We start from the raw sequence: 22,712 nt of genomic DNA, 5'->3' as shown, positions 1-22,712 counted from the left end.
TCTGAGAGAGTTGTGGTGGGACCAATCATTAGTAGTAGGATATAATAGATATCCAGCCTGTTGACAAGGAGTTTCCCACTTTCCATGCTTTTTAAAGGTAGTACCGTAGTTTAATACTTTTCAGTGGTTTTTGAACAGGATTTAGGCCTACATGGAAGCTTCTCGTTAGGCAGTTGAAGGGCTAGTGTACATCCGCACATTTATAATTGTAGGAAAATAGCAAATTCTTCTGTAATTTCCACTTAGTGTTGTTGTCCATCTCCTCCTCCCCCTCTCGCAACACTGTTACACGGAACCCAAACTGGCTGCGCGCGTGCACCATTGTGCATACATTTATTTTGTCCCCACGATACGCATGTTAAAATATCAAAACAAACTGTGAACCAATTATATTAATTTGGGGACAGGTCGAAAAGCATTAATCATTTATGGCAATTTAGCTAGTTAGCTTGCACTTGCTAATTTGTCCTATTTAGCTAGCTTGTTGTTGCTAGCAAATTGGTCCTGGGATATAAACATTGAGTTATTTTACCTGAAATGCACAAGGTCCTCTACTCTGCCAATTAATCCACACATAAAACGGTCATTCGAATCGTTTCTAGTCATCTCTCTTCCTTACATGCTTTTTCTTCTCTTGACTTTATATTGCGATTGGCAACTTTCATAAATGAGGTGCATTACCGCCACTGACCTCGTTCGTATTTCAGTCACCCACGTGGCTGTAACCGATGAGGAAATGGCACGTGGGTACCTGCTTCTATAAACTAATAAGGAGATGGGAGAGGCAGGACTTACAGCGTGATCTGCGTCAGAAATAGAAAGGACCACCTCCTTCTCATCGCTAAGCCTCCTCCATCTTGTCAAAGATTTACCCAGTGGATGCGAGTCTATATAGTTCTTGACTCATCCCTGTAGTGTCATACGGTCTAAGCGTCGTTAATAAAATGAACACTAATCAGCTAGCCTCTCCTTTAGTTCCTACTATATGACCCCCTGGCTCGGCCCGGCAGGCAGTGACGTGGTTATTACAGTGACCTCATAAACCGCAGGCTCCTGGCTTTATGCACCCTCTTAGTGTTGCCAATTTCATGCCTGTTGCATTATGGATGATGCCCATATGCTCACACATACACATGCAATGAGAACGGAACAGCTTGTGTGAATAATAGTTCATTTTTGTCTTGCTGCAAATGGCAGGAAATGACATCACTCTCTCTCACTTAGTGATGCAACATTCGGTCAATTTTGCTGCCGACTAACCAACCCCCATTAACAGTTAATTAACAAACGGTTAAATGTGTTTCAAACAGTAAAATTACATGACCAGCAGAAAATACATGGAAAGAAATGTTTTCACTAAGACTTAAAAAACATGCAACAATAGCGAGCCTATCCTCCCATATTACTGAACATGCAACTACTGTAATGAAGCAATGAATGTAATACATCATTTTTAAACATTTGCCAAATTGCAGATTGTGGGAAAGCACTGTTCTTAAAGACACACCTGATGCGAGCCGTTTCATGTGACAGAGTTTAACATCTCCATTAGAAACTTGTGTTCGTAAATGCAATCTGGAGAACCAGGTGTAGACCTTACAGTGAAATGCTTACTTACGAACCCCGAACCAATAATGCAGTTAAAAAAAATACTGATAAGAATAAGAGATAAAAGTAACAAGTAATTAAAAAGCAGCAGTAAAAAAACAATAGCGAGACTATACAGGGGGGTACCGCTACAGAGTCAATGTGCGGGGGCACCGGTTAGTTGAGGTAATATGTGCATGTATGTAGAGTTAAAGTGACTATGCATAGATGATAACAACAGAGAGTAGCAACGGTGTAAAAGCGGGGAGTGGGGAATCCAGAGAATAGAATTATGGTCAGATTTGCCAAATGGAAGGCAAGCTTTCGGGGCTCTACCCTAACTTTTTTCCCAAGGAGTACATGTGCTCCTAAATGTAAAAATGTAGGAGCACAGTGAACAATGTTCAAGTAACACAGAGTTTATTAACATACATATTTATACTCTGTATGTGAGCGTGTACTAAGGGACAAACATCTGTGCAACAGCACATACCACCAAAATCACACATTGACCCATGCCTACTAGATGCAAAGGATATCAGTTGTCCAGCTGCTTTTGTATGTTGGCCGTCTGGCACGCTTAGAGGTCAGCCAGCGGTCCACGGCAGGAGTGGGATCCAACTCCTCGACAGAAGACGCCTCCAGGCTGATCCTCATCAGGTCTTCGCTGGTGGAGACCCCAAGGCAGCTTCTTGTCGAATTCTTAATCTGGTTCTGTGCAGAGAAGCCTCGCTCACACTGGGCGGCTGAAATGGGCAGCACCAGCATAAGCTGCACCAGCTACAGTATGTTCTAGGGAAAAGATGATAACTTTAAATTTCATTTAAACTCTTACCACTAACTTATCAAAACCAACTATAGAAGGATACCATACATAGCCACTCAGGACTGTTAGTCTACTTTGTAATCGTGCCTGTAGGGGTCCTTTGTTAACATGGTCTCCCACAGGCCACTGTAGGATGTGTCCTTGAAATTGTGGCTGACCAGGATTTTCAGCCCCTGCCACTCATCCTGGATTGCAGCCATGTTGCACCCCGATCTGCAGGATTGGACAGAGCAAGTGAGTTTGAAAATATGCAAGCATAACATTGTCTCATATGGCAATGCAGTGTCAAATAAATTCTTACCTCTAGAGGCTCCTTGAAATGCCTCATCAGGTCTGCCACACACACCATCTTCGCCAAAGGTGAGAAGGCTGGCCTGGTCTCCTGGCCATGTGTCAGGGTTTAGCACTCTGAAAGACTCCACTGGGATCTGGACACCCTCATCCTTCAGCAAACTACCAAACCTGGCTTTGAGATCATCCACGCCCATGTTGATGGCCACCTCCACGTGCTGCTTCAGCTGGGGATTGGTGAGGTCCGTGAAGCCTTTCAGATTCCCCTTCAGTGTTATTCCCTTTAACAGAAATAACACACACACACACCCAACACACAATGAAATGTCTGGCCATTTGTCTGTCTCCCATAAAACATTTCTAAAGACTTCTCCACTGCATTTCCCTCCTTACTCTCCAATTGTTCTATTGGGCAACAAATACATAGATTCTCTGTGAGAATCTGTCTCAATCATTGATTTTAATCCTTGATTTCTCTTACATCCTAACAAGCTCTCATCCTAACACACCTCGAATCTCCTCTCATCACCCTGCTGCTGAGCACTGAGCAAGCATGGTCTGGATCTTCTCCAGCATGCCTCCTGCCTTTGCCCTAAGCTTTAGTGCTTCCAGTCTGGTCACGGTCTTCCTCAACTCTGACTTGGCTTGGGGGAGGATCAGGTCATTCCTTTTCAGGGTGAGGATAAGTGAGGATAGCTCCTCAAACATGTCTGAGGGAAAAGGGCAGAATGCACAAGAGTGCATTCTCCATTTCCCACTTTATCTGTTAAGTAGTGAATAAATAAACTGTCACCTGTCAATTACTTGATTCTGAAAGTTCATTTGAGTCTTGAACCTATTTTTTAAAACTAGTGTGGTATTACATTTCCTGTGTAAAACGGACCTTCTTTGCCCTCCATTGAACTTCCGCTGTTTTTGATGCTATGGCCAGGTGCTGCAGAACAACGGAGTACTGGCATTCGTCAGTGGCAACGTCCTTGTCTTGTCCATGCTGTAGGAACACTTTGAGGGCTCTGTGGATATGGGGGACCCAGCGAGTTCCCTTGACCCTAGGCGTGTGCAAATATCCACACCGAGCTCTTGCCCGAAAACATAGAGCTCTCGTTTTGGATTTTCCGCTGAAGTGGTATGTCTTCCATATCGGATTCAGAAGAACGTACACGACAGACACCTTTGGCTCTTTCTTCTGAATGGTCAGTATTGCCAGCTCCAGCCTGTGAAAGTCAGAACAGAATCTTCCAAACAATTCACCGTCCCCCCGTCCGTCTCTTGTGCCAACAGAAAACAATAATTCTGTGGTATTTACCATTCCAGCACTTTGCGCATGCACGCACACAGACACACGCACACACAGTATTGTTTAACATTCTCTGCCAGCAAATCAAATCATAGAGAATGTATTAGTTACAAACCTATGTGGCATACAGTGGATTGGGGTTATATGCCCCCCTGCCTCTCTCTGCAGGTGGGCAATCACTCCCCCACGGTAGCCCATGTTCACGGAGGCACCATCTGCTAAGAAGGAGATACACTTCTTCTTCCATGACCCTCCATCCTCCTCTGGGCAAACAGCAAGAAATGCAGCCTTGGTGGCATCCAAAAACACCTCGAATGACAAATTTTTAAATTTTTATACCAAAGTATTTCTGACAAACTAAATTCTATCTCCATTACGAATAATGATGACACTTTACACAAGAATAAAGCCTATGAAGAGACTTACCAATGGCATGGGAGTGCTCAAGGGTCTGTTGTCTGACCAGGAGATTGACCTCTACAATATTTGCAGAACATGACGTTGTTTTCTAACTCTAGCCATGGGAACATTTTGAGCCAATTCACTTTGAATCTACAGTTGAAGTCAGAAGTTTACATTCACCTAAGCCAAATACATTTAAACTCAGTTTCACAATTCCTGACATTTAATCCTAGTAAAAAATAATTGTCTTAGGTCAGTTAGGATCACTACTTAATTTTAAGAATGTGAAATGTCATTATAATAGTAGAATGATTTATTTCAGCTTTTATTTCTTTCATCACATTCCCAGTGGGTCAGAAGTTTACGTACACTCAATTAGTATTTGGTAGCATTGCCTTTAAATTGTTTAACTTGGGTCAAACGTTTCGGGTAGCCTTCCACAAGCTTCCCACAATAAGTTGGGTGAATTTTGGCCCATTCCTCCTGACAGAGCTGGTGTAAATCAGTCAAATTTGTAGGCCTCCTTGCTCGCACACACCTTCAGTTCTGCCCACAAATCTTCTATGAGATTGAGGTCAAGGCTTTGTGATGGCCACTCCAATACCTTGACTTTGTTGTCCTTAAGCCATTTTGCTACAACTTTGGAAGTATGTTTGGGGTCATTGTCCATTTGGAAGACCCATTTGCGACCAAGCTTTAACTACCTGACTGATGTCTTGAGATGTTGCTTCAATATATCCACATAATTGTCCTTCCACATGATGCCATCTATTTTGTGAAGTGCACCAGTCCCTCCTGCAGCAAAGCACCCCCACAAGATGATGCTGCCACCCCCGTGCTTCACGGTTGGGTTGGTGTTCTTCGACTTGCAAGCCTCCTAATTTTCCTCCAAACATAACGATGGCCATTATGGCCAAACAGTTCTATTTTTGTTTCATCGGACCAGAGGACATTTCTCCAAAAAGTACAATCTTTGTCCCCATGTCCAGTTGCAAACCGTAGTCTGGCTTTTTTATGGCGGTTTTGAAGTAGTGGCTTCTTCCTTACTGAGCGGCCTTTCAGGTTATGTCGATACAGGACTCGTTTTATTGTGGATATAGATACTTTTGTACCTGTTTCCTCCAGCATATTCACAAGGTCCCTTGCTGTTGTTCTGGGATTGATATGCACTTTTCGCTCCAAAATGCGTTCATCTCCAGGAGACAGAACGTGTCTTCGTCCTGAGCGTTATGACGGTTGCGTGTTCCCATGGTGTTTGTACTTGCGTACTATTGTTTGTACAGATGAACATGGTACCTTCAGGCTTTTGGAAATTGCTCCCAAGGATGAACCATACTTGTAGAGGACTACAATTTTTTTTCTGAGGTCTTAGCTAATTGCTTTTGGTTTTCCCATGATGTCAAGTAAAGAGGCACTGAGTTTGAAGGTAGGCCTTGAAATACATCCACAGGTACACCTCCAATTGACTCAAATTATGTCAATTAGCCTATCGGAAGCTTCTAAAGCCATGACATAATTTTCTGGAATTTTCCAAGCTATGTAAAGGCACAGTCAACTTAGTGATACAGTGAATAATAAGTGAAATTATCTGTCTGTCAACAATTTCTGGAAAAATTGTCATGCACAAAGTAGATGTCCTAACTCGACTTGCCAAAACAATAGTTTGTTAATTAACAAGAAATTTGTGAAGTGGTCGAAAAATGAGTTTTAATGACTCCAACCTAAGTGTATGTAAACTTCAGACTTCAACTGTATATATTATCCCTCCGCTGGCTACAGTGGACGTTGAACTTACAGCGGGGGACCCGGTATCTTCACTAACGTTGTTCTCAGCAGGTTCGCTAATGTTCTCAGCATCTCTAAAGTTAGCCACCATGTCAACGTTTGCCGCCTCAGATAAACCTTGTGAAGAGGCTTCATTAGTTGAAACCTTGCGAATCCCCCTCACCAGATTCCTCTTTCTCCTCGCTTAAAATAAAATTGAATGGGCTTCTTTTTTAGCGATGTCTGCACTTTAACTTAAAGCCTATACCGATACTTTTTTCCAGTGTTGTTCACCTTTCTCTCACTCTGACTGGACTGCGTCATCACATAAAACTCTACTGTGGTTGGTGCATGCCGCATGTGGATTGTGAGACTTGTAATTTTTAAACAATTAGCAGCGGGGGAAAAATAGATTACGGTGAACTGTAATCTTTACTCACACACTGTGCTCGTAAATAATTTTTGCACATATCTATTTCTATGTGAGTGAAATACTCGCACTGTAGAGCCCTGGCTTTGTATGAGTCTCTGTGTGTGGAGTAAAGGTGGTCCAGAGTTTTTTTCCCCCCCTCTGGTTGTACATTTAACATGCTGATAGAAATTTGGTAAAACAGATTTAAGTTTCCCTGCATTAAAATCCCCAGCTACTAGGAGCACTGCCTCTGGGTGAGCGTGTTATTTTTTGCTTATGGCGTAATACAGCTCATTCAATGCTGTCTTTGTGCCAACCTCAGTCTGTGGTTGAATGTAAACAGCTACGAAAAATACAGATAAACTCTAGATAGATAGTGTGGTCTGCAGGTTATCATGAGATACTCTACCTCAGGCGTATAAGTATAAGCTCAAGACTTCCTTAGATATCATGCACCATCTGTTATTTACAGAAATACATAGTCCCCTGCCCCTTGTCTTACCAGACACCGCTGTTCTATCCTGCAGGTACAACACCATAGTGTCCTCAAACTCATTACAAAGCTAAGGACCCTGGGACTAAACAGCTCCCTCTGCAACTGGATACTAGACTTTCTGCTGTGCTGGCCCCAGGTGGTAAGGGTAGATAACAACACCCCTGAAGGGCCCCCATGCTGAGGATCAGCGTGGCGGATGTGTTGTTATCTACCCTTACCACCTGGGGCCAGCCCGGCAGGAAGTCTAGGATCTAGTTGCGGAGGGAGCTGTTTCGTCCCAGGGTCCTTAGCTTTGTAATGAGTTTGAGGGCACTATGGTGTTGAACACTGAGCTGTAGTCAATGAATAGCATTCTCACATTGGTGTTCCTTTTGTCCAGGTGGGAAAGGTTAGTGTGGAGTGCAATAGAGATTGCATCATCTGTGGATCTGTTGGTGTGGTATGCAAATTGGAGTGGGTCTAGGGTTTCTGGGATAATGGTGTTGATGTGAGTCATGACCAGCCTTTCAAAGCATTTCATGCCTACAGACATGAGTGCTACTGGTCAGTAGTCATTTAGGCCGGTTACCTTAGTGTCATTGGGCACAGGGACTATGGTGGTCTGCTTGAAATATGTTGGTATTACAGACTCAGACAGGGAGAGGTTGAAAGTGAAGTGAAGACACTTGCCAGTTGGTCAGCGCATGCTCAGAGTACACGTCCTGGTAATCCATCTGGCCCAGCGGCCTTGTGAATGTTGACCTGTTTAAAGGTCTTGCGCACATTGGCTGCGGGAGAGCGTGATCACACAGTCATCCAGTACAGTTGATGCTCTAATGCATGTTTCAGTGTTTCTTGCCTCGAAGCAAGCATATTAGTTATTTAGCTCGTCTGGTAGGCTTGTGTCACTGGGCAGCTCTCGGCTGTGCTTCTGTAATAGTTTGCAAGTCCTGCCACATCCGACGAGCGTCGGAGCCGGTGTAGTACGATTGGATCTTAGTCCTGTATTGACACTTTGCCTGTTTGATGGTTCGTCGGATGGCATAGCGGGATTTATTATACGCTTCCGGGTTAGAGTCCTGCTTCTTGAAAGCAGCAGCTTTACCCTTTTTAGCTCAGTGCGGATGTTGCCTGTAATCCATGGCTTCTGGTTGGGGTATGTACATACAGTCACTGTGGGGACGACCTCCTCGATGCACTTATTGATCAAGCCAGTGACTGATGTGGTGTACTCCTCAATGCAATTGGAAGAATCCCAGAATATATTCCAGTCTGTGCTAGCAAAACAATCCTGTAGATTAGCATCTGCTTCATCTGACCACTTTTTTATAGACTGAGTCAATGGTGCTTCCTGCTTTAATTCTTGCTTCTAAGCAGGAATCGGGAGGATAGAGATATGGTCAGATTTGCCAAATGGAGGGCGAGGGAGAGCTTTGTACACTTCTCTGTGTGTGGAGTAGAGGTGGTCTAGATTTTTTTTAACCTCTGGTTGTACATTTAACATGTTGATAGAAATTTGGTAAAACTGTTTAAGTTTCCTTGCATTAAAGTCACGGCCACTAGGAACGCTGCCTCTGGATTAACATTTGACAGTTTATGGCCAAATACAGCTCATTCAGTGCAGATTTAGTTCCAACCTCGCTCTGTGGTGGTATATAGACAGCTACAAAAAAAAAACAGATAAACTCTCTGGGTAAATAGTGAGTTCTGTGTTTCAGTATGATATGTTGGATGAAGGAATAAAGACAGACACCAATGTCAAGTTCAATAGCCTTGTTCAAGCATTGTACAAATCCCTACACGCGAAGTCAGGCTAGTCGATTACCTATCAACTAGACTCTGTAACAGTCTGCAGCTTATCATAAGATACTCCACCTCAGGCGAGCAAAACTTCGAGACTTCCGTAGATATCATGCACCAACTGTTTACATAAATGCATAGGCCCCCGCCCTGTGTTTTACCAGAGGCTGCTGTTCTGTCTTGCCAACAGAGTGTACAACCCGCTAGCTCTATGTTCTTAGTGTCGTCGTTCATCCACGACTCAGTGAAGCATACAATATTACCGTTTTTAATGTCCCGTTGGTAGGATATCAGTGCTTTCAGCTCATCCCATTTATTTTCTAGCGTTTGAACGTTAGCTAGCAGAACGGAGGGCAAGGGCAGGTTAGCCACTCGTCGCCTGGTCCTCACAAAGCACCCTGATCTTTTGCCTCGAAATCTACGTTTCCTCCTCCAGCGAATCACTGGGATCGAGGCCTGGTCGGGTGTCAACAGTGTATCCCTCGCGTCCAACTCATTGAAGAGTTTGAGGTGAGCAATCCCAGTTCTGGTGTTTAGAAGCTCCTATCGATCATAGGAGAAGGTAGCAGCAACATTATGTACAAAACAAGTTACGGCGAAAAAAAAACAAAATAGCATGATTGGTTGAGGGCCATCTCAATTCCAGACACAAATGACAGAACACCTCACTCAACCTAGCAGAGCTTCTTAGGCTGTTTTCATGTTATCCAGAGCGTAACTGTTTCATTGGCAACAATTTAATTACGTTTTTTTGCCGACGTTTGCTGAGACCAGCCATATTCAACGGGTGTTGAGCGTTCATAAATTCATTAGTTATTCTGCGCTCTGGCACACTCCCTTGTTCGTATGACTAGGATTGTGCCTTTGGCTTCTAGTCAATGAAAGAAAGTTCATATGAAAACCAGTAGAACAGGAGAGAAGTACTGTGAAACCTTTTGGGTGGCAAGCCTAGCAGCTATTAAGCGCTTCATGCTGTTTCTCTCTCTCCCAGTGCTGCTCCCTACAGTTTGCGTCTGTGTTGCCTAGCAACGAATCTACGCTCTATTTTGGTCGTGGCTCGCTCTATAATCTCACTGTACATGACTATTTTCGGCAAGCCTAAAAAATAAGTGCTGCTCATCGATAACTGCCGTCCAGTTTGTCTTCTTATAATGACTGTAAGATAATAGCCTTACTACTTGCAAAAATAATTAAAGATGTCCTGGATGCAATCATTGATGAAACACAGTTTTGCTTTATGAGGAACATACATATTTCTAACCATGTCAGACTAGTATTAGACATTCTTGACTACTCAGACCTAATATCTGAGGATAGCTTCATATTATTTATAGATTTTTATAAAGCATTTGACACAGTAGAGCATCAGTTCCTCTTCCACTCCCTTGAGAGACTTGGCTTTGGGGATTTTTTCTGTAAGGATATTAAGACTCTAAACAAATGGTAACAGCTCTATCAAATTGAAATATGGCACCTCACCTAGATTTGAGTTAAAGAGAGGACAACCTTGCCTAATTTCTATCTCTCCATACCTGTTTTTATTAATCACCCAACTTCTTACAAATTCTTTAAATAATAGTCCTGTTCAAGCTATTTCCAAATCTGGTAAAGAAATTATTATAAGCCAGCTGGCTGACGATACTACACTTTTTCTGAAAGATGCTAACCAAATTCCCATATCGATCAATGTGATACAATCCTTTTCCAAAGTATCTGGTCTATCTTAACATTAATAAATGTGAACTCATGGCTGTTAAAGATTGTGTGACACCTTCATATTATGATATTCCAGTAAAAGAAGAACTTAGATATTTAGGCATAACCATTACAAAGGATCAGAAGGCTAGAGGCTTACTAAATTTGAACCCTCTTATTAAAAAACCCCAGAAGAAGCTAAATCAATGGCGACAGAGGGACTTATCTTTAAAGGAAGAGACCTTCAGCCCTGGTTATTAGGAATCTCTAGACTAACATATGGTGCTCTATCTTTTATATCTTGACAGTAAAATAAGAAGATAGACCAGATGCTTTCCAACTTTCTGTGGAGAAACCGTACCCATTACATTAGGAAAACTGTTGTAATGAACACTTTGAGAATGGTGGGCTGAATTTTCTGGACTTTACCACCTTAAATAATACTTTTAAGATCAATTGGATAAAACAATTCCTAAGAAGACCCACTTCTATGTGGAATTTTATTCCTCATCATGTCATCTGTACTTTTGGTGGCCTTAACTTCATGTTGGTTTGCAATTATAATATTGACAAAGTTCCAGTGAAGCTTTCTGCTTGTCATCGGCAAGTTTTCTTGTCATGGTCCTTAATTTTTCTCCACACAGATATTATATATAGAATAATCGGGATATATTGTATAAAAATACTTCTTTGTTTTTAGAATATTGGTTCCAAAATAATATCCTATTGGTGAGCCAACTGGTAAATGCAGAGGGTCTTTTACTCAGTTCTAAATAATTCTTATCACTTTACAAGGTCCCTGTAACGCCTAAAGATTTTGCAATTGTTTTAGATGCCATTCCCTCAGGTGTTGCTTCATTATTCAGTAATGTGTCAAGACCTGACCCTCAGAGCCTACCTTCTATTGACCCTGTTGACTCATCAGTAGCAAATATTTGTTTCTTTTTTGGTCAGTTCAACAACAGAGCGATACGAACCTTGTTTCAGCAGGATGCTGTATCTATACCTTATGTCATGCCTTATTGGAATGGATTTATTGATAATATCTGTTGGAAAAAAGTTTGGATGTTGCCACACACATCTACTTGTTAACAAAATTAAGGAAGTTTCCTTTAAAATTATTCATAAATATCATCCCGCCGACCACTATATGAAGAAGTTTAAGGAAAACCTCAACTGAAATTTCTCCTTTTGTAATGACCACCCAGAAACAGTGCATCTTTTTTGGCATTGTATTCATGTATGGAATCTGTGGCAAGACATCAGTAGATTTATAATTGAACACATTTATGAAGATCTTACACTATTGTGGAGAGATGTACTGCTTGGATTGTTTACCTATGATAGAAATAAGCTAACATATTTTTATGTAATTTATTATTATTATTTTGGCCAAATTTCATATTCACAAATGTACATTTACAATTTAAAAAACACATTTTCCTACCTTACAAAAAGAAATTGAACTGTATTTTAAGACAATTAAATAATCTACTAACAAAACAGCTGTTACACTTATAATTCTATGTCCCTTAAGGTCCTTGTGTAATGTGATTTTGTACCCCCTAGCCCAATTGTCCATTTTATATTATTTATATATACTTGTGTCCACACATGTACTTCCTGTGTTGATTTGTTGTTAATAAAATAAAAAAATATTTTCAGCAAAATATGAATTCCGGTCAACCAAGACACAGTTCCTATTTTATGACTGATGAGATTTGTTAAATTCTGACACCAATTTAATCCCACAAAATTATCCAAATTAACCTATAGACTGATAAGCATGACAGTGAAATGTATTTTCTGCAACTAAAGTTAACTGTTAACATCCCTACTCTCTCTCTGTCACTCCATGGTTATCTTTTGAACTGGGCTCATGACACGAGCTCTTCCTGCCAGGGGCGGTACAGCCCTCATCTATTACTGTGACTGAGCCAGTGGGGCAGCCACTGTAGGGCAGCCCTTTAATGCTAGGTCGTATGACCACAGATCACAAGCTGGCTGTAAACAATTGCCAATATTGTTAACATAAAACATGATCATAAATAAAGCTGTTATGTTACTGTATAGATGAGCACTGTCCATCCCCTGGATAAATCTTTGACAATATGGAGAAGAATGACTCAGAGCTGGGGGTTCAGGGCGGTCAGTTGACAATACAAAGTGCTATCCTCCACAAACAAGGGCAAATGTAGGCCTAGTAGTTGGCCCTACTACTGGGCCCTCAATACGCAGACTCATTTCAGTGTGAGAAACTAAAGTTAGGCTACCTCTTGAATGCCCTTCAATTGAAAATGTATGGAAGGAAACAAGGACATTACAAAATGACAGTGATGAATTGAAATGATCTAAAGATGAAGTCTCACAGCGGTATTAGTGACACTGAGTGGACCGACTTACATTTACATTTACATTTAAGTCATTTAGCAGACGCTCTTATCCAGAGCGACTTACAAATTGGCTTCTCTCCAGAGGAGCAAACAATTAGTAGCCAGGACAAACGTATATTCACGATTTCATTATCATAAAAATCTGTAAATTATAGCACGTTTGGGGCTTATTCATTAGCTTTTTACTGATAAGGTAGAATTCTAAAGAAAAATAATGTTAAAAGGTCAATTTTATATTCCTTAAACATAAATACAAAATAATTGTCATGGCAATTTGATTTATGGCCAAGTGTCAAAACACCAGTTTTAAATGTCCAAATTCATAATCAATATGCCAAAATAAGTTGTGATATTTTGAAGACCAGTACATAAAATGTACTACGTACACACACATAGTCACTCTTGTGTTCAGATTAACTTTTATGTTGCTAAATTAGTGCCTTCTAAAGTGCACATGCACCAATATTTACCAAGTGGTCACTCAAGACTGGAATTGATTAGCTTGTTTTATGGAAATCAGTAGTGCATGCAAATTAATCACTCACATCGATATTGTATTGAAATTAATGAAACTGGGACAATAACCGCGGCGACATGTACCATTTGTGCTCTTCTAACAGACAAACCTCAATGGACTTGGGTATACGACATATATCTGTCGATAGATGTCTACCTGTCGTAGCCCTTTATCAATTTACAGAGCCAACATTTCCATGTGGGGCCCATTCCACAGGCCCCATGAGGGACACTTTGTGGTGCAGCGGTCTAAGGCATCTCAATGCAAGAGGCATCATTACAGTACCTTGTTCAAATCCAGGCTGTATCACATCTGGCTGTCCCGAGTCCCGTAGGGACAATTTTTTTTTTAAAGTCCTTATATTGGTTCTACTCAAAAAAGACAGAATAAATTCCCAAAATACTGTATTACTGCATGTGAATCGCAAATCATTTCTCAAGCGAATCCTGATCAATTCGTCAACATTCTACAACCAAAATGGCAGCATTTAACACAGTCCTGTCAAATTTGATTTGCCTCTGTGCAAATGTAACAGTATAACTTCCAACCAGGGACCCTCTGCACACATCCACCAGTCACTCACGAAGCATCGTTACCCATCGCTCCACAAAAGCCGCGGCCCTTGCAGAGCAAGGGTAACAACTACTTCTAGGTCTCAGAGCGAGTGACATCACCGATCGAAACGCTATTAGCGTGCACCACCGCTAACTAGCTAGCCATTTCACATCGGCCACATTCACCGCCCTCTTGTCTTGACCTCTTCCTTTTCCGCAGCAACCAGTGATCCGGGTCAACTGCGTCAATGTAACAGTATAGCTTCCATCCCTCTCCTCACCCCAACCTGGGCTCGAACCAGGGACCCTCTGCACACATCAACCACACTCACTCACGAAGCATCGTTGCCCATTGCGCCACAAAAGCAACGGACCTTGCAGAGCAAGGGGAACAACTACTTCTAGGTCTCAGAGCGAGTGACGTCACCGATCGAAACTATATTAGCGCGCATCACCGCTAACTAGCTAGCCATTTCACATCGGCCACACAAACATGGCTTGAAACTTGGACCGAGTAGGCCAACAACCGATAAATACAGCGAGGGCCGTATAATTAGCTATTGATTAATTTATCCTCAAAGAACGACAAAATCAACTTCCAAACACAAGTGTTTCCTTTACTACTAACGCAAGCTTGTTCAACAAGCAAACCTTTTTGCTAACGTTAGCTCCAATGCAAAACAAGCTAGCTATCTCACCAACATTAGCTAGATAGCTCAACAAGGCTGGCTATATTTTGTGCGTGACTTACATGACTAGCTAGCTAGCTAACTCAACAACATATGTCCTATCGCTCAACAGCAAGTCAAGGTCTAGTTTGTTCATTAAGCGGCTACATAACAAGGAAAATCTTTGGGTAAATGTGACACCTCTGTGGAAGGTGAGACTGAAAAATGTCAGTAGGATTCTTCTGAGATGTTCTCAGCAATTGTTTTCTGTGCTAGGCAACATTTGGAAAATTTTGGGATTGTCTGTTCTCATTACCAAAATTGGTAAAGGGCCCAATTGAGACCCATGTTATAGCCCACATGCCTAACTGTGCAAAAAATACCACACATTTGTGAATCGTTGTATTAATCAAGTGTGCAACATTATGTGCAATATGGTTTAGATGAGAAGCTCCTGTATAGTTTGAATTGCTATCCTTATTTTGTCTATATACTATTGTATTTACGGTATGCTAATAGGTGCACACACACATGATGCAGTAATGTAGCTTTGGACACACCACATCCAAAGTTAAAGTAAGTGTAGTGTAAACAGAAAAGGTGCAAATCTGATGTTGAAGAGAGATCTTACTACATACACATATTTTACTAATGTAAATCCACCCTTAATCTCACACCTAAAGGCAATTAGGTCAATGCCTCCTCTGAGAACAGGTAATATCCTCTCTCAGGTTGAGAGCTGTTGTTGCCTACTCAGCACAACACACACACACACGCACACACACACACACACCATAGAGAGCGAGAGGAAGAGAGATACTCAGCATATCTCCCACAAGTGTATTCTGTTTGTCTGTTCTCTTGTTTATGGTTTGTTTTGTATCATGTGTATGTATGCTGTGATTATGGTGTGTATTGTGTGTGTATAATGTTTCTCGGCAATGTACAGGCTATGTAGGGTAAGTGTACCTATTAAGCTCACCAACATCTAAGTTTACACATTTCTAACCTAAATGATACTCTAACCTTTCAAATGTTCAAATAAATATCATCAAGAAATAATTATTTTATTCAAAAACATGCGTGTCACAATTATCGGCAGCCCTGTATTTAGTACTTTGTGCACCCTCCCTTTGGGAATATAACAGCTCGGAGTCGTCTCCTATAATGTTTGAGGTGGGAGAACACAGCAAGGGATTTGAAACCATTCCTCCATACAGAACTGTAGTTTTTGTGTGTTTTAATCCATTTAAATTCCTACAAAAAAACACACTTATGTTGATTGAATATTAGAGATATCAACACACAATCCCCATGTGTTTCAATGCAAACCGGGCTTAATTGGAGCATACGGGGCTTAATTGGAACAGCAGCGATTTATGGTGAAAAGACAGAATAGCAATGTCTACTCATATAATATTTAGAAACAAATGGTTTGGGGTATAAATATGCAAAATGGACTGCAATATTATGCGAAGTTAGTATTGATCATATTGAACAATATTTATTCATTGTTATTTACATTCTGTATAGAGGTGGTGTGTTTTGTGCTGCTGTACTCTTTAAGCCCACCTGAGAAAAATGTTGAATTTACAAAAATGGCATTTACAGTTGAAGTCAGAAGTTTACATACACTTAGGTTGGAGTCATTAAAACTCATTTTTCAACCACTCCACAAATTTCAATAGTTTTGGCAAGTTGGTTAGGACATTTACTTTGTGCATGACACAAGTACCTTTTCCAATAATTGTTTACAGACAGATAATTTCACTTATAATTCACTGTATCACAATTCCAGTGTGTCAGAAGTTTACATACACTAAGTTGACTGTGCCTTTAAACAGCTTGGAAAATTCCAGAAAATTATGTCATGGCTTTAGAAGCTTCTGATAGGCTAATTGACATTATTTGAGTCAATTGGAGGTGTACCTGTGGATATATTTCAAGACCTACCTTCAAACTCAGTGCCTCTTTACTTGATGTCATTGGAAAATCAAAAGAAATCAAAAAATTGTAGACCTCCTCAAGTCTGGTTCATCCTTGGGGGCAATTTCCAAAAGCCTGAAGGTACCATGTTCATCTGTACAAACAATAGTACGCAAGTATAAACATCATGGGACCACGCAGCCGTATTACCGCTCAGGAAGGAGACGCGTTCTGTCTCCTAGAGATGAACGTACTTTGGCCCGAAAAGTGCTAATCAATCCCAGAACAACAGCAAAGGACCTTGTGAAGATGCTGGAGGAAACGGGTTCAAAAGTATCTATACCCACGAGTAAAACAAGTCTTATATCGACATAACCTGAAAGGCCACACAGCCAGGAAGAAGCCACTGTTCCAAAACCGCCATAAAAAAAGCCACGGTTTGCAACTGCACATGGGGACAAAGATGGTACTTTTTGGAGAAATATCCTCTGGTCTGATTAAATAAAAAATAGAACTGTTTGGCCATAATGACCATAGTTATGTTTGGAGGAAAAAGGGGGAGGCTTGCAAGCCTAAGAACACCATCCCAACCATGAAGCACGGGGGTGGTAGCATCATGTTGTGGAGGTGCTTTGCTGCAGGAGGGAGTGGTACACTTCACAAAATAGATAGAACAACAAAGTCAAGGAATTGGAGTGGCCGTCACAAAGCCCTGACCTTAATCCTATAGAAAATTTGTGGGCAGAACTGAAAAAGGGTGTGTGAGCAAGGAGGCCTACAAACCTGACTCAGTTACACCAGCTCTGTCAGGAGGAATGGGCCAAAATTCACCCAACTTATTGTGGAAGGCTACTCGAAACGTTTGACCCAAGTTAAACAATTTAAAGGCAATGCTACCAAATACTAATTGAGTGTATGTCAACTTCTGGCCCACTGTGAATGTGATGAAAGAAATAAAAGCTGAAATAAATCATCCTCTCTACTATTATTATGACATTTCACATTCTTAAAATAAAGTGGTGATCCTAACTTACCTAAGACCGGGAATTTTTACTTTGATTAAATGTCAGGAATTGTGAAAAACTGAGTTTAAAAGTATTTGGCTAAGGTGTATGTAAACTTCCAACTTCAACTGTATGTATAACAATGCAAGGTTCATTTAACAATAAAATAAGACTAAATGCATTTAAAATTGTAAGCATGTTAATGCCTGAAATCTGTAATCTTGTTGTAGATCACCAAGTTATGATTCTACTGTGTGACTGTGACATCCAGGCACGACTGCTAGCATGAAAAACTCATATTTTCCATTGGTAAGAAATAGTAATTAATGCCACAAAGTAAGCTATCATGTGCATATATCAGCACATTAACCTCTTAATTTTACAGAAAGTATAATTACTAATCTGAGAAGGTACTAAACATTAAATGTTTTTTTTATAGATTTGAAATTGGCCACTAGTGGGAACTTACATAGAACTGTCAATAACAATAATAGAATCAAACTGTTATGGATATAACAACCAGATGAATTAGTTGAATGCAAAGATGGATGTGTGTTTAATGGGTATGTGGGCTTAATAGTTACGCTTACCTTTTTGTGTTTAAGTGTGTCCTTTGTAATGGAATACACTACATGACCAAAACTGCTCTTCAAACATCTCATTCCAAAATTATGGGCATTAATATGGTGTTGGTCCACCCTTTGCTGCTATAAGAGCCTCCACTCTTCTGGGAAGCCTTTCTACTAGATGTTGAAACATTGCTGCGGGGACTTGCTTCCATTCAGCCACGAGCATTATTGAGGTCGGGTACTGATGTTGGGCGATTAGGCCTGCAGTCGCCATTCCAATTCATCCCAAAGGTGTTTGATGGAGTTGAGGTCAGGACTCTGTGCAGGCCAGTGAAGTTCTTCCACACCGATCTCGACAAACAATTTCTGTATGGACCTCACTTTGTGCACAGGGGCATTGTCATGCTGAAACAGGAAAGGGCCTTTCCCGAACTGTTGCCTCAACAATGGCAACAGTTCTGGAAAGATTTCTAATGAAATCCAGAAAGAACAAAATCCTGTCCTCAAACATTTACAGTGTATGTAGTCATCATCATCATCATCATCATCCTCCTTCACCATTTTGGATGTATTTATTTTCTCCTTTTTTTCCTTTTTTCTGTGTATTTTGTTCAGAAAATAACATTGTATGCTGTTGGGTTAAGATTTCCCTTCACTGGAATTAAGGGGCCTTGCCCAAACCATGAACAACAGCCCCAGATCATTATTCCTCCTCCACCAAACTTTACAGTGGACACTATGCATTCGGGCAGGTAGCGTTCTCCTGGCATACGCCAAACCCAGATTCGTCCGTCGGACTGCCAGATGGTGAAGCGTGATTTATGACTGACAATAATGTTTCCACTGCTCCAGAGTCGAATGGCAGTGAGGATAACACCATTCTGGCCAACGCTTGTGTGGCCTACCACTTTGCAGCGGAGCCGTTGTTGCTCCTTGACGTTTCCACTTCACAATAACAGCACTTACAATTGACCGGGGCAGTTCTAGCAGGGCAGAAATTTGAGGAACTGTCCTGTTGGAAAGGTGGCATCCTCTGACGGTGCCATGTTGAATGTCACTGAGCTCTTCAGTAAGGCCATTCTACAGCCAATATTTGTCTATGGAGATTGCATGGCTGTGTGCTCGATTTTATACACCTGTCAGCAATGGGTGTGGCTGAAATAGCAGAATCCACTCGTTTGAAGGGGTGTCCACATATTCTTCTATATATAGTGTATGTGGGGCGGCAGGGTAGCCTAGTGGTTAGAGCATTGGACTAGTAACCGGAAGGTTGCAAGTTCAAACCCCTGAGCTGACAAGGTAATCTGTCGTTCTTAACTGACTTGCCTAGTTAAATAAAGGTAAAAAAAATGTGCAACAGCTATGCTGTGTGTTAATAGCACCAGACTCGCTCTGGTCTGTGTGGCATGGGTTGATGATAAGGCCTGATTGTGTGGCAGTCACACGAGCCTCGGAGCAGACCGGTTCGCCTTGGAGTAGACGACTGGTGGGTTTGAGAAGGGTAGGTGAATGCACTGATAGTGGGCCTCTTTAAATAAATGTTGCAGGCATGGGGATGGAGGGATGTGGAGGTCTGAGGCACGCAGGGGATATCCTGCTGTCTGCGGCATACATGACTCACTAAATACATGCTGCGCAGACCTATCAGGGGCAAGGATATAGGTCACGTGATGCAGTGTGTCGCTCTGGCAGCGTGATCACATAGGACCTCTCTCGGTCTTCCTCTTTCGTTCTTGCTCGCTCTCTCTCTCTTTCTTTCTCTTTCCAGCTCGTCACTGTCCCTGCAAATCTAGGACATTGGATAAAGAGGGAATGGAGAAAGATAGAAAGAGAACTAGTCCCGCCTTGCTGCACTAAGCATACTGGCACGATGGAGGACCAAGGCCTGTTCCTGGGCCTGCTGCTAACTAGTGACAAGTGATTGAGATGTATCAGCAAATGGACCCCTTTCACTTGTTTATCTCTGGTTACACTGGAGCCGGAGGTGTGCTCGGCATGGGCCGGCTGGTCGCCTAGAGAGGCACAGCTCCTCTGTCATGGGGAAAGATAAGGAGCGGGGGTTTGGTTTCTCATCTGGCACGACGGCCAACGGATCGTCTTTGAGACCAGCGGCTAGGGTTCCTCTGGCCCTGTGGAAGGTCTGGTTTATCAGGAGGAAGGGGGGAGAGAGGGGTTACTGTTAAACTACGGCGTGGCTCTCTGGGATTGGGCCCCTTCTCTGTCGAAGAGGTTATCAGTTCACAGACAAGACCGACACACACAAACACACATCACTTCAGGAAGTATCTCGCTGACTTCCTGTATTTTCTGTTGGTTTAACAAGCCATAAATAGACATGGGGTGATTTGCACAAGAAGACACGTTTCTGCTAAATAATGTGTTTGCATCCACCATGTGATTCACGGCTGCAAAACAGCCCCATTGACTTATCAATGTGTCCACATAATGCATAACACCAATACATACATAACATTCCATTGAGTGTGATCTGAAAGCGGAGTGTCCCCACTCACACATTTGAACAATGGCCAAGTGTCCTGTGATTGTGTGTTGCAGCCGTTTGCACAACGGTGTTGTCTCCAGCCCAAAGATACTGCCAAGATGCCAGAGAGCGCGTGGAAGCTGGTCTTCTATACCATGTCCTGGTCCTACAGCACCTACCTGCTCTTCTTCACCAACTACACCTTCTTCCACGACCCGCCCTCCGCATTCTATGGTAAGACGTAGTACATGAAACCAGGTTAATAAAAAAGAAAGCTGTGCACTTGATGTATTGGTAGGTCGACCTAAAATAGTCAATAGTCTCTTTTTCTACCAATGACTACAGTTAAAGCAACGACAACACAAGCAGAGGTCTGCTTGCTTCATAGTGACCTTTTAACCTGCTCTTTATCTTACTAATAACTGCAGGTATTCAGCTATAATAACCTCAAAACAAAAGCACCTGTAAGTATTTAAGAAGAGAAGGTCTGCACTCTTCCAAGTTACTTCCCTTCTTCCACTAATAACTCCAGTTAATTAACTATAGCAAACTCAAGAACGAATGCTTACGGAACTGTAACCAAAGCATTGCGACCTTCAAAGCATTGTCCTATAGAACCCTCCAGATGCTTCTTTTACGAGTATTCAAATAGAAGCCACATTTGTGTTTTATATTTGCATTTTGTGTCTGAACTGACCATATGGCGTGTCTCTACTCTAACCATTGCCCTGAACAATCCGCCTTCATTCTTTTATCTATCATTTATGGCACTCCTTCCTTCCGATTCTCATCAGACTTTCAGGTGTCAGTCGGTGCTTGGGCTCGTTTCTATCTCCCTTTCCTCGAATGAGGCGATCCGTTGTTCTTTTAAAGGCCCTCCACTTTTCTAATAGCTGTCACGCACATTGAGAGTAAACATTCAACCTGCTCAGGCTAATGTGGCTCTGCTTTTAGTTCTCCGAGAGAGCGAGACTTTAGCTCTTGTAGAAAGAGAGAGAGGGGAAGGGGGAGAGAGAGAGGCTCCTATTCCTGGAGCACTCTAATATCTCTTGCCACCATGTTTTCAATGTTTAATGATGGAACTTCCGATCAATAAACATTACGGCCTGTAACCTCATCTCATGGAGTCAAAAGATGCCCCAATCTTTCCAAGAAAAAGTTTCCGTTTACAATACCCTTAAGGCCTTCAGGGAGCGATGATGATGATGATAGCCCCTGGTCCTCACATGCCTGGAAAACCTGACACCCTTGCAGCTCCCACCTCAGGTGGGAAGTCACCTAGTATAACTCTGGAAGTCACCTAGTATAACCAAACAGAACAGCTGCCCCCTTCAGAACCAAAAACAAACACTTCTTGTAAACTTCTACTAGATAGACTGTATATACAGCACCAGGGGCCACTCATTCAGCACCACTCATTCAAGGGTTTTTCTTTATTTTTACTATTTTCTACATTGTCGAATAATAGGGAAGACATCAAAACTATGAAATGACACACATGGAATCATGTAGTAACCAAAAAAAGTGTTAAACAAATCAAAATATATTTTATATTTGTGATTCTTCAAAGTAGCCACTCTTTGCCTTTTTGTACAGTCCTGGCATTCTCTCAACATTCTCTTTCCTTCACTCTACAGTCCAACTCATCCCAAACTACAGTGGGGCAAAAAGGTATTTAGTCAGCCACCAATTGTGCAAGTTCTCCCACTTAAAAAGATGAGAGAGGCCTGTAATTTTCATCATAGGTACACCACTTTCTGGTGTCCTTTGACAGCTCTTTGGTCTTGGCCATAGAGGAGTTTGGAGTGTGACTGTTTGAGGTTGTGGACAGGTGTCTTTTATACTGATAACAAGTTTAAAAGGTGCCATAAATACAGGTAACGAGTGGAGGAAAGAGGAGCCTCTTAAAGAAGAAGTTACAGGTCTGTGAGAGCCAGAAATCTAGCTTGTTTGTAGGTGACCAAATACTTATTTTCCACCATAATTTGCAAATAAATTCATTATAAATAATAAATTATAAAATTTAATTTTAATTTATTTATAATAAATT

The 22,712-nt window shown here is 41.7% G+C and overlaps 2 protein-coding genes across 7 annotated transcripts in view; one reads left to right on the top strand and one right to left on the bottom strand.

The window, feature by feature from the left end:
• The window catches only part of cers1 (ceramide synthase 1), a 46,629-nt gene that overhangs the window by 11,576 nt on the left and 12,341 nt on the right, over positions 1-22,712 (top strand). Inside the window, exons 1-2 of one of the 3 annotated variants that reach the window (XM_064934961.1) lie at positions 2,862-2,946; positions 20,737-20,896. In XM_064934961.1, the coding sequence (XP_064791033.1) occupies positions 20,782-20,896 (115 nt within the window). In that variant the 5' untranslated portion in view covers positions 2,862-2,946; positions 20,737-20,781. Of the gene's footprint in view, positions 1-2,861; positions 2,947-19,487; positions 20,319-20,736; positions 20,897-22,712 lie in introns of those variants that run through there. The other 2 variants (XM_064934958.1, XM_064934957.1) reach the window with 2 other exon arrangements.
• On the bottom strand, positions 2,546-7,156 carry LOC135512689 (uncharacterized). 4 transcript variants are annotated; one of them, XM_064934964.1, is made up of 6 exons: positions 7,082-7,138; positions 4,428-4,478; positions 4,117-4,264; positions 3,588-3,918; positions 2,715-2,985; positions 2,546-2,626 (listed from the first exon to the last, which is right to left on the bottom strand). In XM_064934964.1, the coding sequence occupies exons 1-6, from the start codon at positions 7,116-7,118 to the stop codon at positions 2,580-2,582; spliced, it is 885 nt and encodes a 294-aa protein (XP_064791036.1). In that variant the 5' UTR covers positions 7,119-7,138; the 3' UTR covers positions 2,546-2,579. The 4 variants fall into 4 exon arrangements, with proteins under 4 accessions (XP_064791036.1, XP_064791035.1, XP_064791038.1 ...); XM_064934963.1 differs by lacking the exon at positions 4,428-4,478 and having other exon boundaries at positions 4,117-4,310; positions 7,082-7,156; XM_064934966.1 differs by lacking the exon at positions 4,428-4,478 and having other exon boundaries at positions 7,082-7,119.

The sequence above is a fragment of the Oncorhynchus masou genome, chromosome 24 (assembly GCF_036934945.1).
Source record: "Oncorhynchus masou masou isolate Uvic2021 chromosome 24, UVic_Omas_1.1, whole genome shotgun sequence".
NCBI classification, from domain to species: domain Eukaryota; kingdom Metazoa; phylum Chordata; class Actinopteri; order Salmoniformes; family Salmonidae; genus Oncorhynchus; species Oncorhynchus masou.
This window is presented reverse-complemented; position numbering and strand designations above follow the sequence as displayed.

Coding starts and splice junctions, on each gene's coding strand:
- LOC135512689 (XM_064934963.1), bottom strand. CDS start 7,135: ATGAGTTTGAGGACACTATGGTGTTGTACCTGCAGGATAGAACAGCGG. Junction 4,311..7,081: donor GGATAGAACAGCGGTGTCTG/GTAAGACAAGGG, acceptor TTGTCATTCGAG/GTGTTTTTGGATGCCACCAA. Junction 2,627..2,714: donor ATTTCAAGGAGCCTCTAGAG/GTAAGAATTTAT, acceptor CCAATCCTGCAG/ATCGGGGTGCAACATGGCTG.